Raw genomic sequence first — 15,907 nt, forward strand, 5'->3', positions numbered from 1 at the left:
ACTCAAATAAATATTGCTATCCTTGTTTGTTCAAATGTCATGTATTTTTTCTTCGAATTTATTTTAATATGCGTTTAATTTCAAACGCATTAAGTGTCAACTATTGTTTAATATCATGTATAAATCAATTATAATGCTAACTATTACAGGTATAACGCAAATGATAACGATGATTAATGCTAACATTTTTGAAATTATAGGAAAGTCTTATTTGAAAATGTGTCAATGTATTAAATGAACAAATTGAAGGAAGTTTAGTAGCACGTAACGTTCCACGTAATAGCCAGCTTAGAAGCTCTGAGGTTAACGACGTAATTCTACTCCATCACTTCTCCTCTTTCATATTAGTCTTCGAGCAAAGATGTTCTATATTTTGGGAGAAAGGACGAAGCCATATGCTTCTCTCGACAGGTCCTCATAACAAAGTAATTGATGCCAAAATTAGGATTAATTAAGAACTATTAAGATCATTGTACGAACGCCGTATCGTTCAGTGAGCCATGTATGCATGTCGCTTCAAAAACAATCATTCTTAAAGGTTTACGTGTCTCATCTATTTTAATCTTGAATGCGCAAACAAGACATTACTAGAAAAACAGAAGCGAGAATACCTTTTGCACTGACACGGTCTGTTTAAATATTTTCGAATACAATATGTACGCGTGTACGTAAATTTTATTTTTAAAAATGTACTATTTTTTGTAATAAATAGTATTGAACAGTGTTATAAATAATACTTTATGATATAAATTCAATTTTATTATAAATTTAACAAATCAAAGAAAGATTAATTAGACTTATTTATTATAATTAAAACAATTATCTGCAAAAAATCTGATATATATAGCTCTGACCAATATATAGCTCTATCCCATTTGAAGTTTTTAAAATATAACTTTCCAGTCGACTTTTAAAAGAAAATACATATCTATGCATTTATGAAAAATTGAAAAAGATCTGCTTGTAATTAAATATAACACATTTTACACAATTCTTTTTCTCTTGCACAAACCAATTTTACTTCATCTTAGACATCAATAAGCTTCATCTTAAACATTAATATAGACATAAGATGAAGCGTGTAAATTTCTTTTTAATAGGTCACTGCTTTTTTACGTCATAAAGAAAGTCGACAAATATCGATCGGTACAATCTGAGTTAATGAAAAAAATTCTTTGTCAATTTAGAAAGCCTTTGTTAATTGTCACATTTTTAAACGTTATTTCACTTTTCTTACTGAAAATTAATTTCCTTGTATCGATTCAACATTTGTATATTATTAATTACTTAATAATAAATTATTCTGACAGAAGGTCGAAATGTAACAATTCCTTGTGATATAACCGCATACGTCGTATATGTCAGTGTTTGCTCTACTTTCGCTAGAAATTTACTCAACATAATTTTTGGCGTTACGCCAGTTTCACCTCGATTCTTTGGTACCAAATTTAAGAGAGCTTTACTTTTTAATAAAGATGGCATATCAATACATTCGTGTGTTTTGTAAGTTTTAATTTTCTATTTTAATCTTTTTTAGTACACAAATTATTTTAATATACATATATATTATATTCATATTTACATCGATATACGAGACTGAAGATCAAAGGTAAATAGATCAAATTTTTCACTACAATTGATGCATGGAATGAATCAATTAATATAATTCAGTTAAAGCATTAACATGTAAAAGTGAATTTGAGAATTAATTGTATAAATACTGTTGTAGATTGCAAAGAGTAATAATTAAACGTAAGAATGTTATTAATTATAGTTATTTCACTTTTTGCTAGACGTCTGTCTAGCTGAAATAGTCGGTGCTTGGGTACGGCTCGCTGTTTACAGCGTGTTCTGCATCATGCTTGTGTTTGCGGTAAATAGAGATTTATTTGCTTGCCTTGGCTCACAACAAATCGGTATAGTGGAATACAGTAAGTTGATCTTTATCGTGAGGCTTCGTCTTACAACAGGCAATTGCACACAATCAGAAAAATCTATGCGTACTTCGGTAAATCGATCGATAAAAAGAGTAGCAGGATATCAAATAGTGATATATCTAATGCTGTTTCATGACGTTATTTGATTATAGATTGTTGATTCGTCATTTTTAATAATATCGTATTTACGTTATTTATTTTTTTCTTAATTCGAGATTTATTTTCAACTTTTCCAAACAATTATTATGTATAATTTTAAATTAATTAAATAATTCTAAAAGCTTATTTTAATTAAACAAAAATTGTTGTAAAATTTTCCTATCTGTTTGAAAAAATATCAGACAATAAACAAACTTTTAATGAATATAAAAAATATTTACAATTTGCAAAACATTCCTATAATATTAAAAACTAAATAAATTAGTCACACACATTTTTTAAACGTAATCTTGATAACAAGTTACAGAAATAATTCAAACGTGAAATAACACACTAGGCTTAATTTTTTATCGAAAAACTCTTTATTGAAGAACACAATGCAATGAGCCAAAGTGAAATAAACCATATTTGTTTCGTTTCATCAACTTATTACATCGGCGTACTGCGTGTAGTTTAGAGAATTTATCGATAAAAAACAGACTTACTAGTTATGTTCGGTTTGTGCGATCACACGCGATAAGCTTTATTTTATCTTCCTTTCGTATAAAAAGTTATAAAAATAGAATAAAGCTTACACGTGAAGGTCCAAATGCAGTCACTCTTTCAATAATAAGAAAATTAACCTATCATTATATCATACAGAAGGAAGCAAAATGAAAGGTAAAGAAAAAGTAATAAAAAACTAATAATTTAAAATTATAATAAAATAAAAAAGAATCCAATTAAATATATTGTTTTATATCAATTTTTATTTCCCTTTAAAATTTATATTCAATTTCATTTAGCCAGCAGCTTTATTGTATGTTCTTCGATCAAATTTGCATTTTACGCCTGTTTTAATATTTCGTGATTAATTTACGGTATAAATATAACGGATTTTTTTATATTTTAAAGTCGTAAAACGTAAGAAGAAAATCCAACTTGCAGAGATATTTCACTATTCTTTTTTCCATTTGGATGAATGCTTTCAACGAGCCAGTCGAATATTCAACCATTCAACGTGAGATATTCCTAGAAACTTGAAAGTATGATTTCAGTTTAAACCAAGATCAACCAGTCCTTTGTCCTGCAAATTCTATAGATATATAATACAACTTCTCAGTTTGACATATCTACTTTTGTTAGTTCGATTTTCTATGACAAAAGCATAACTTTATAAAGTATGATATTTTTCCTATAGATTATTAATACTACTGAAATTTCTATAGCAAATATATGTATATATAATTGCTGCGTTCGAGGAGGCGCTATTTCTGTCATTCAATTTTACAACTTTTACTTTTCTAATAAAAATTAAATTTTTAATTTTAATTCAATAAAATTCATGTCAAAAAATAATGAAACTCAAGTAGTGTTTTTTGTAAAATTTATACATGATTTAATTAAATTTAATTATACATTGTAAATAGATATGTATTTTATACATGATAGTGCATAATACTTTTCGAAAATTTAACTTATTTCATAAAAAATGGGATCTTCGTATTTCTTTAAATTAATTTTTTTATTTTAAAATATATAATGATAAAAATTATTATGGCAAATATTAGTATGTATATATATATATATATATTTTGTTCAACACAATTCGTACTCGATCAATTACCATCACAACCAATATATTAATATCTATAGTAAACTATAATAACATAAGTTATTTTTTATAAACGCAGGTGGTATTATTTGATACATTCATGTAATTGTTAGTAGGCTATATATGAAATAAATTTTTATTAAAAGGTTCTAACTCCATACACTACTATTAATAATATTAATTATGTACATTATTATACACAAGGCATAATGCTTTATTAATACGATAGAGATATAGGAAGAAGAACAAGGTCGGACTTAGCTTTGGCCGGAAGCATTTGAGTGACGTGCCGGAGATACGGGAAACCTCTCGTGCACGCAAATTAACTGTACTTGGAAATTCAAACGGCATCTGATACCATTAATGGCGAATCTCTATGTCGGTGTGATAACTCGTTATATAAGTATTATTATTGTTATTTTACTCTTTATGCATTATTATTATAGAACATGAAATATAATTACTCAGGAGGATTTGTTAGAAATGAAAAACTAAAGTTTCCTGTGTTTGTATTTCACCGAGAGGAAAAAGTGTTTTTATTAATTAATCAAGCGTTATTATAAACTTCAATATCTATGTAGAATATCAAAAAATTCCTTCTCTCACCAGTAAATATTTTAATAATTTGATTTAATATTTATCGATATTCTATTAAAGTTTTTTTTTCAACACACATTACATTTTTGCGCTTAAATTATTCATAAATTTAGGAGTAAATGAAACGCCATTGGTATATTAAAAATTTCTTAAACATCTTTCGCGTGAATAGAATTTTAAAAAAACAAATAACTCGTTATAATACAGGAAAAATATTAAAAAATATAATTTTATTAATTGTAGAAGTGCACTTATTACATAAGTGGAAATGTGATAATGTATCTTTTTGTCAGTAAAGAATAATAAAATTGTAGAATACTCTCATAGGTATGATAAAAGAATGTGATAAACTTTATATCATATAAAGCGAAGTAGCTCATAAACACAAACATAATTTGTATTGCAACGTTAGTCGAGAGAAAAAGCAATATGGAAAGAAAAAAAATAGAATTCTTGATTTTATAAACAAAGAGCGAAATATCAATGCTTTTGAAAGAAACAGCAATATTTTCTCGTAGATAAGAACTCTGATTTACCATGCAACGAAAAACCAACTATTCCTTTTTTAACTTTTATTTGAGGTAAATAAATAATATATTTAAAAAATATATATATATTTAATAATAAATACATTAAAAATACATTAAAATATATATATATTTATAACTTAAATAAACATTATTTAATAATAAAAAATTGTAAAGCTTTATTTATATGATATTTAAGAAAACATTATTTAAAGAAGTTAAGTAAAACAAAATGTAGAAAAAACGTTATTTACTTTTATATCACAAAATTTGTAATAAATATTGTTAAACACAGCATTAAAAAATTCAAAAGGTTTACACATTTTAATAATAATTAGCTCTTATAATAAAAATGTAACAGCAAATATTTTACCTTTCATATGTATACATAAAATACTTTTTGTTTCAAGAATCTTAAACTCTATAATTTTTAGCGATTAAATGTCGTGCCAAAAATGTTTTGTTCCGAAATAACTACGGAGAGGGGGGAGAAATATCATATTTCTCTCTCAACTAAAAATTTATTTATAATATTGTATTTACAGGTCTAAAATATTACAAATTTTGTTAATGACGCTATATGCTTTTCACTTTTTGTAACATTCAAAACTCAATTTTGAAGAAAGTCGACTCGTATTTCTTAAAACTTAAATGTATCTTTTATGTAAATATTGTAAATTATAGTCTTTTTGTCGGCGCAGTTTGAAGAATTGGTAAATAATTCATCTGAAAAAGTATTATCAAGCACTAACAATAAGATCGTATAAAAGGTTCTCTATTTATTCGCGTTATTTATTTTATATATCTGTCAATAGCTTTAACCTGATAAAATTATACAATTGAAAATATATATAACAATATATACCTATTTTATTATATTTTCAATTGTAATTTTATTTTTTACTTTTTCTTTTAATGTTTATATTTTTTATGACTTATCTATCTCTTACATTTAATAAAGTATTGCTAGACGATCAAGTACAACAATTTAGTTTTATTTATGAGATAGCTTTCTGATTTTCAATCGATTTAATCCAGGCTTCAAAAAATACGAAAGTGGATATAATTAACTTTGTAAATGAAAAAACAAAATTTCTTTGCAATGTTCGACGTTATAAATTAAAGGATTTAATTGATGAGTATAAAAATACAAACCATCAATGCTAAAAAAAAAAGGATCGAAGATTGGCCATATGAATATATATTTGTTCAACCTTTTCAGGCTATCTGAAATAAAAATAACTACAGGTTTATATAGAAACATTTAATTTTTATTATTGATTCAATAATAATAGACTTTCTATATATTTTCATTTTATACTTCGATTATCCTGAAATGTCAATCCGCGTATACATCTAGCGAATGAACATCGAACGCGAATATCAGACATTTGTGTTTGTATTTGTGAGAAGTTCATTCTTTTTCTTGATTGTACGGAATACTAGCATTCGATCAGATTTGATAGTAATTAAACTTGTGCAACTTTTATGTAATAAATAACAACACAAACTTCTGCGTTTGTTATTCGTTCGATGTTCGTTTGCTAGGTGTCGTATATATTCGTCTATATATTACGCATTGAGCGCATTGTTTTGAAGCACAATCGGCTTGGAAACTACCACAATATCGTTTATCATTCTAATAATTGGAAGTCAATTCAAATCGAAGTCACTGTCAATAGAAAACTCCGAAAAGCTTTTCAATCGATTTCATGGTACATTCGTGATGACACGTTCGCTTTTATCGATCACCAACGCCAGTCATTGCGACGCCGTCTGCGAAACGCGTCGTAAATCCGTTAAAGCCTTCTTTTACTCTTGGTAACTATTCGTGGAAATAAATATCCTTTTACTGTTATTTTACACTTCATACTTATTGAAAACTAGAACAGAAAATAGAAGAAAAATTTCTTATCATTCATTATATTGCTTAGTAACATAATAATGTTAAACAAAAAGTTATATGAAATATTATAAAAATATATCTATTTGTTAATTTACTTACACACACACACACACATATATATATATATTTATATAACTTTTTGTTTAACGTTATATATTATTGAGACATAATATAATGAATAAAAGAAAATTCTGTTTTTCTTCTGTTTTATTTGTTAATATAGTACATATATAATCAACATTCTTTTAAAATATTTCTTTAATTATTCTACTGTTCCTTTATAATCATGATGTTATAATGATAAATTGCCGTAATGCAATAATGATTCAGAAAATAATTTAATTACGGCATCAGTTTAAATGTAACTGTGTGCGAAAACGCGCGTTTAATCTATCTCATAGGCAGCGATTAAATAAGGAATTTAATAACACGTGCGAATGTTATGGCGGGTGGCGCGTGTTCAGGTCGGCACGTGGAAAAGTGACGCGTAAAAACGTATCTTCTACTCCGGGTAAATCATGTAATATATCACGCTACGCTTTAATTAAATAGAACGAAGGAATTTCGATTAATAGTCTGAAAACATCAAGAAAACAAAAGAGTGCGTCCCTTGTGAAATCGCACGGCAATATTTTCAATGACGTTTCTCCAAAAAAAATTACCTATCTTCCTAACTTACGTACGTGCGCATGATCATGTGAAAAGGTCAAACGAGGTTCCTGACATTTTACATTCGTACCGAAATTGGGTTGACGCCATGAATCCTCTGGGACCGAAGTAGGTCTTTCGAGCATTAAGCGATTCACGACTAATTGGACGTCAATGTAACTCCGCGGACGATTAAAGTGGTTACCGCTATTGTATGTTTAGAATAATACAGGAATATTGCTTATCCCGAACTAATCCTGAGCATTTACGAGCGAAATTCGTACGAACTTTATCTGACATCCACAAGCTACATATAATTTATATTCTATTAATTATTAATACATTATCACAACTTATACGTATGATATATAAATTGTATTATTAAGTTATATTATAAAATATTTGCATTATTAATGTACTCCTTTTATCAAATGATAAAATGACGTATATTACAATCGAGATTACAATAAAAACAGTATAACATTTCCATATTCTTGAATTATTTTGAAAAGATATTAACTTAAACAATTATTGTTTTTTTATTATACGCTTCATCAAATATTATAATATTTAAAAGTTATGTGTATAAATATATTTACATAATATGATACATATACACGAGATAAAGCAACTTTTTTAGGCAAATTGTTTGAACTAAATCTCAATATCACGGTGCTGATTAGCTGATAATTATTATTTACTAACTACTATTATATAATAGTTGTAAACTGAAATATTTGTCAAGATAATAATTCAAGCACGTAGTGTATAATTTAATGAACGTTAATGATATGAATTCTGTATTATAAAATTCATTATTTCAAAATCTACTGTTACCACTAATTTAAAAATACATTGTATGTATAGTAAGATAATTTCAACTCGCTTTTATAAATCCTCTGAACAAAGATTACTTTTTAATTAGCTTGCCAACCAAATTAAAACGCTTCCTCTAATTTTTGGAGCTGCCGAATCAGAAATAATAATTAATTTGAATTTGACAAACTCGATTACTATGATAATTTATATCTATAACATGATCAAATTATGTGACATATATGTATTGATAAAATAATAACTAAAAACATTTTTGTAAAGTCTTTTTAACCTTACTTTAATCTTACTTACTGGGCGTGGCATATAAAAATCGATACGATAAAAAAAATCGCTCAACATCTAGACTAACAGACGATTTTGAGTATTGCATGAGAAAACTCTTGCATGGTGCTCTGCGAGATAACTGCGCCATTATTTTCAAGAATTACAATCGACGTCATTTAAGTAGCAGCAATCAAGCAGTCAAAGTAAAATGAAAAATGAACAATAATTGTTGGTACTAGAACAAAATGATATATCTATCCTTACATCCTTTTATCGACAAAATTAAAAGCATATTAGTCAAGATATTCAATGACTTACGTTAGGAATTAACGAAAAAATACTGCTTATATGTTTTATTTTATTCCTATTATCTTTTTCTACAACAATGGACTCATAAATAAATAATATCGTATATTGTGTGTATGTGTGTAAGATCTGTTCTTGGAAAGAACAGTGAAAATATATTCTAGACAATAATTTGAATGTATGTTATAAATCGTATGTCTGCATCTTACAAGATTTATATCATAAAATATAAATACAAGTACATATTATATCATAAGTTTCGTTAAAATTAAACGATAGCTTTGAAGATGTATGAAAATAGTTAGAGTTTGATGAAGTTATTGTTTGAAAAAATTTAGACACTTATATTATTAAAAAAATATATTATAACCATTCTTTACACACTTGAAGAAAATAAATCTTAGAAAAATAATTACTTTTGTTTATAATTGTTCCACCGATGAACATCTCATAAATATGATGTTCGAAGAAAAATACACTTTTGTATTTTGTAAAATTCGAGTCTTAGTATCTATTGTTTTATACGTTTATTGAAATTATTATTACAATTTAATGATTTAATAGAGAACCTCTACTTTTTAGGTCGCAATGTCAATAATTAACTGTCATATTTTCATGCGCAGCACGATGCCTTCCGATAGCATGGATGACATCGAGCTAAAAAACATTCAGTTGCAATTTCCGGCATTGCGATATCTCTCCAGAGATGACAGCTCTGTACGGGAAGAAAGGGTGGAGACCGACAAGGGAAGTTTGCTGGTAGCAGTGCAAGGAAATCGAGCGAAACCAGCTATCCTTACTTATCACGATTTAGGCCTTAACTGTGAGTATTATATATATATATATATAAAACGTTTTAAATAAAAAACTATACAATGTTTTAATCCTATAATATTTACTCGTGTTATGAAAACTTTTAATTATAATAATTACTTCTATTCTTATAAAAGATATAAAATGTATGTTATAGTATAGTTTTTATTAATACAAATTATTTTTATAGACATCTCGAGCTTCCAGGCGTTCTTTAATTACATCGATATGCGTGTTCTACTCGAAAACTTTTGCGTATACCATATAAACGCACCCGGACAAGAGGAAGGCTCACCGACACTACCCGAAGAGTAAGTCGATTTTATAAATAATGAATAAAAGAAAAATATAGTTATTAATTAAGTTTTTAAAATAAAGCATTGGCATTTTTGACTATATCGCGATTTGTTAAAGTATTTGTTCTGTTTATCATACTAAAGTTTGTGAAAGAACAAATTAATTAGTAGTTAACGTGTTAAATAAATATTTCTGAGCTTTAATCATTTTTATATATATCATATATATATATATATATATATATATGTGTGTGTATGTGTGTGTAGGTTTAATTTCTCAATATATCAAGTCAATTAGCATAAATTAGCTACCTAATTAACTTCTTACTCACAATTTCTATTCAATATATTCTATAGTGATAGCTTATTTATAAATCTACAAAATTTTGCGATTTAATAAAAGCCGTATTCTTACATATATTCGCTACATGAACGCTTATTGTAATATTGCTACTTATGCATTTGTAAGGATGCAAACTTATCGATTATTACATAATTCTTCCCTTTCTCTGTCTAATCTATCGTTTTATGTAAAGATACAATCGGTAAATTAAAAAATGTATATTTCTACAAATAAATTTTTTAATAATATTATTATTACATGTTATTATACAATTAAATAAAAATATTAAGTGTATTAATATATAAAATAAAATTATAAAGCCACATTTAGAAATAAAATTAAGTTTTACATTAGTTTATTATAAAGGTTTTTAATTAAGATGTTAATTACAGTAAATAAGTATTTAATTATTTCGTAATGTTAATTAACAAATTATCTTAATAATTTTGATGCTTGCGCTGAATTTTATATGAAGAAGTTAAGCGTTTCGCAGATTATATTTGTATCTGCATCCATTAGCAAACTGTGATGTTTGCAAAACATTAGAATACTAATGTTTCGTAAATAATGCAGTTTACTTCATTAGGACGACGAGCAATCTTACACTCAAGCTGCCCTAACCTGATAAAGTAAACTTAACATTCCAAACAAAACATTAACATTCTAACAATGGATCTAAACCTGGAGATAATCCGCGAAATGCATAGCTTCTTTATGGAAAAATATCTTCTTATTACAATTAATTATGAAGATCTTCAGTATTACTCTCTCTTCTCTCTCTCCCTTTTTCATAATTAAATATTAAGTTAAAGAATAATTAAACTGTAATGCAGATTTGCATGCAAAAGTTCTATCACATTGGTTTTGTTCGCGTGCCAAATTCACTAAAAACCGTATAATCTTTGATAAATATTAAATAGCATATCAGTTTTCGATTCTCTTATCGTTTATAGTCATATAATATTCATTTATCTCATAAAACGATAATAACTAATTGATAATATGTTTCAGTTTTACTTATCCGTCCATGGAAGAGTTGGCGGAACAGCTGCTCTTCGTTCTTGGCCACTTTGGCATAAAATCTGTAATTGGTTTCGGAGTCGGGGCTGGTGCCAATATACTGGCACGATTTGCGCTCGCCCATCCGGAAAAAGTAAATGCACTGTGCCTGATAAACTGCGTGTCCACGCAGGCAGGATGGATCGAGTGGGGTTATCAAAAGTTGAATGTACGCCACTTGAGATCGCAGGGTATGACGCAGGGTGTTCTTGACTATTTGATGTGGCATCATTTTGGCAGAGTAAGTACACAACGTTTTAAATTTTTGTAAATGAGATATATAATTCTGCATATATTAGACAATAGTTTTAAATGTAAAGATATGATTTTGAAAGATATCACATTGTTATTATAATGAAGAAAAAATTAACAAAGGGAGTAAACATTTTTTAAATAAATTAATTACAATTTGTTAGAGAAAATTTAATGCATTATCATTAAATATTTATACTTATATTCATAACTTCAATTTATGCAATAGTTCCATACATGTAGATACAGAATCATAAAAATATAAATATGATTTTATATATTGGAACTTATATTATAATTTTATCTATTAAATATATATTCTTATACGTATATCACAATAAAAAATTTGCATTACATTAACTCTTCAGTGTCACAGTATAAGTTTTGAAAAAAGTATAAGTTTAAAAGTATAAGTATAAGTTTTGGAATATAATATTAATAAAAAAGATATAGCATATAAAGTAAGAGACTGAAAAACATAAATAAAATTATGTCATTTTTGATATAATTAATATAATATATTATTATTTTGTAAAAATGTACATAAATGTAATGAATTAAATTGTAAAATAAGCTTTAATCAATACATAATTATTTGAAATACATTCTTTCCTTTATTTAAAATAAAAAATAATTAAATTATTTAATTATTCTGATAATGCAAACACCTCCTATCTGTCCTCTAACGTCTTTTATGGGAGGTAATCGTATTCCGAACAAGATTAGGTATGCTCTATGAAGCTAATAAACTACGGGCTTACATGAGGCGCAAAATAATGTCAACCAAGTTAGCGCTCATGCGCGAACGCAAGATGAATTATCGACGATGAAGTTTAAGCTTTCAAAGGTTCATTAGAACATCTCCATGGAAACTAGGGATTACACTGACGGTTTGCTTTGTTATACAACATAAAGATTATTGCGTTCAAAAACGACCTCTAACCTTTGAAGAAATAAGTATAAAAGTAATAAAAAATATCGATTTAAAGAAAATGTTCGTAACTTATGTACGTAGTAAAAAAATGTTTTTATCCAGCTTGGATAATTTTTTATAAAAAATTTTCATAATTTTTGACGAAAAAATCATTAAATTATAATATGGAAAATTCATGATATTGATATTAATGTGCACAAGAAATAAAATGCGCTTTATTTTAAAACATATCATATTATACGTAAAAAAATAATCTTTTTTATAATATACATATTATATTTTCAACATATTACTTTTTTACTATAAAAGCAACACAACTAAAAGAACATGTTTTTCAAGTTGTTATTATGACATTACTCTATTAATCATTAAAAGTGAAGTCAAATTCACCAAAGTGACTTCAACTTCATAAAAAAACGTTAAAACATCTCAAAAACGACTCAAAAAGAATTTTTTTTAAATAAACATAAATAATAAGACTCAATAAAAATGAATAATAATACAAAGAAAGGCTATGAGTCTAACGAATTCGTTAAATTTACTGACGTCATTAAATTTAACGAATTCGTTAATTAATTTTAATTAAGCACGTAGCCCTTCTTTGTATTATATAATATTATAATAACTATGATAAAAATATAGATAATTTTTTATAACAAAGTCGCGTGCAACTTGCATATGTTTTTTTATCAACATAACAAACTTTACGTTTTGAATACATATTTATATGTACAATATTTTCATGACAAATTTATGAGAGACACGGTGTTATTTATTTCATAAAAACAAAATTATCTTATAAAAGTGAAATTTATATTACCAGAGGTAAATAAATGATGCATATAACAGTAAAAAGTGATAATACTAGTAATTGATATAATATAAGTAGTATTATATATAAAGAAATTCTTCTTTTCAAGAAATGAACTAAATTTTATTACTATAATTAGAGAAGGATAACTATTGGTAATAAATATTATTAACTGCTGTTTAGAAAAAAAAACTATTTTAAAATTTAAAGAATCATATTCTACTAAATGTTTAATGATTATTTAATTTTATAAGTAACTAGATAAATTCGAAGATATCAAATAATTTTGAAATTAATCTGTAACATGTAGCACTTGGTGTGTATCATATATATTAAAATTAAACTGATATAATTTTATGCAGGGAACCGAAGAACGAAATCACGATCTGGTTCAAGTATACAAGAACTATTTTGAGCGTCGTGTAAATCCAACGAATCTCGCATTATTTATCGACAGTTATGTTCGTCGCACGGATTTGAACATAACAAGGGAACTGGACCCAACGCGCAAGAAGGAAGGGTTGACGCTTAGTGTGCCGGTGATGAATATCACAGGTGCTTTAAGTCCTCATGTTGATGATACCGTTACGTTAAATGGACGTTTAGATCCGACAAACAGTTCTTGGATGAAAGTAAGTTTTTTGTAATACTGAAATAATTAATATGATATATCTTATATCTCTTATAAAGTGTATATTATAATATAGTCAGAAAAGAAAAAGTTTAATAAAAATATGAATAAATAATTATTTTTCTTTAAAAATAAAAGGCGAAATTTTAAACGTACTTTTTAGGAAATTAAATTATATTTAATTGTGTTTGTTCCGGATTATCCGTGGCATTATAGATTCAATTGGAAAACGTTTCTAAACGTCTCTTCGAATGTTTATATATAGTTGTTTGTACAATAAATACTTAATATAATGTATGTGACAATGAGAGATATCAATCGTCCAATAAGATAAATATCTCTCTCTCATTAAATATAAATATTAATATAATATGGAATTATGACTATACATTTTAGAATTTAATAGTAAGCGAGATTTTCATGTGCCAAAGTAAACTTTATTTCGAAATATGTTTCAAGAAATGATCAGTTACGTTGGCTTTTCTAGATATCGGATTGCGGTATGGTATTGGAAGAACAACCGGGTAAAGTAAGCGAGGCATTCCGATTATTTCTTCAAGGCGAAGGATACGGTAAGTGAGCGTTTCGTGAACCACGTTTGAGAAATTAATCACCATATTACGCAATCAACAATTTTCATTAATATTTACTGGTAATAAGTAAACGCGCACGCGTCGTCGAATTTCATAAGAAAATATCTCGTGATCACTTGCAAGCGGAAGTGTACAATGTCAGTGATTACTGCCAATTATCTAAAATAATTATGTCATAATGACGTACATAAGATGCTTTGCTAGAAACAATCGTAGAAAATCTATTTTTTCGTAATTAGTAACATGCATCTAATAAGGAGCACAAGAAAAAATTGCAGCTAATCTGTTCATCAGGTGATTGTAAATAATTATGCGCAAGAAAAAGAAAAAATTCCAAAGGCTTTGCAAGTGATCACATCATTTTTCGCACGACTAGGTGTCGAAATAAAAAAGCGAGAAATTTTGATTGTGGTCATTTATAGCATTAAGTTTATTTTACCGACTGCTCTATATCTTGTTACAATTAATTAAAAGTTTGGCCTATTGCAAAAAATACTTTACATACATAAATATACTTCGAATGAATGTGTCCTTAGTCGATACTATACTTCTTTTGATGATAGATATTATACAAGTAGACTACGTCGAATGTTAATTGCTCATTATATATGGTATATAAAAGTATCATGATTTTTTATTTTATTATCACATTTAAACGATGAAATCATGCTTACAAATTACTCAAGTCGTTTGAAAATATTAGAAAAAATTAATTCGTGTAATAGCATGTTTACTCTAAGTAAATATATATTAAATCGAGACACTGTATAAAGTAACTTCTCTCATAAGTTAAGGTTTTAGAATTTTGAAATATTAAACTTTCTGTTTTAAACAATATTTTGCACACATATTTCATATTTCATTGAGTGTACTTTTCTGCTAAAAATCCATTGTGCTTACATATATTTATGAAAATATAATAGAAACATATATTTACATATAATTTAATAATTAAATTAATTTTAATTAAACCTCCTTTTAATTAAACCTGATTTATTATTTTATTTATGTTTAGCTTCCTATTTACAGAAACTAATCACAAAACACTATGCTTTCTCACAAATCGATACAAAATAGAATATGTATTTTAAGACTTAATTATATGTACAATATAATTTCATAATGACTTCTGTAGCAGGAATTTCTTTAGTTTGATCCTATTTATTTACTAATTACTATGGAATTATAATAATTTATATAACAAATAACTGCGAATGACAGTCAAATTGCTAAGAATCAAGAATCTGTTATTTCTATCATAGTCGTTAACTGTTGTTGCAATTGTCGTTATTATACAAATACATATTTCCATGTTGTACAAGTGGCGCAAAATACTTAAACGTAATTGAATTCGGGTGTAACAGGGATAGGTTATTGTAATAATGTGTGTCTTCAATTAT

General features: G+C 26.7%; 1 protein-coding gene across 4 annotated transcripts in view; it reads left to right on the forward strand.

The window, feature by feature from the left end:
• The window catches only part of MESK2 (misexpression suppressor of KSR 2), a 30,438-nt gene that overhangs the window by 11,699 nt on the left and 2,832 nt on the right, over positions 1–15,907 (forward strand). For all 4 annotated transcript variants that reach the window (XR_001940918.1, XM_018548821.1, XM_018548829.1 and 1 more), the window contains 5 exons: positions 9,399–9,598; positions 9,779–9,899; positions 11,239–11,527; positions 13,646–13,915; positions 14,402–14,486. Coding sequence is in view for 3 of the 4 variants with exons in the window: in XM_018548821.1 (XP_018404323.1) it covers positions 9,399–9,598; positions 9,779–9,899; positions 11,239–11,527; positions 13,646–13,915; positions 14,402–14,486 (965 nt within the window). In the remaining variant the exon portion in view is untranslated. The remainder of the gene's footprint in view (positions 1–9,398; positions 9,599–9,778; positions 9,900–11,238; positions 11,528–13,645; positions 13,916–14,401; positions 14,487–15,907) is intronic.

Source organism: Cyphomyrmex costatus, unplaced genomic scaffold (genome assembly GCF_001594065.2).
Source record: "Cyphomyrmex costatus isolate MS0001 unplaced genomic scaffold, Ccosl1.0 scaffold123, whole genome shotgun sequence".
Lineage (NCBI taxonomy): Eukaryota > Metazoa > Arthropoda > Insecta > Hymenoptera > Formicidae > Cyphomyrmex > Cyphomyrmex costatus.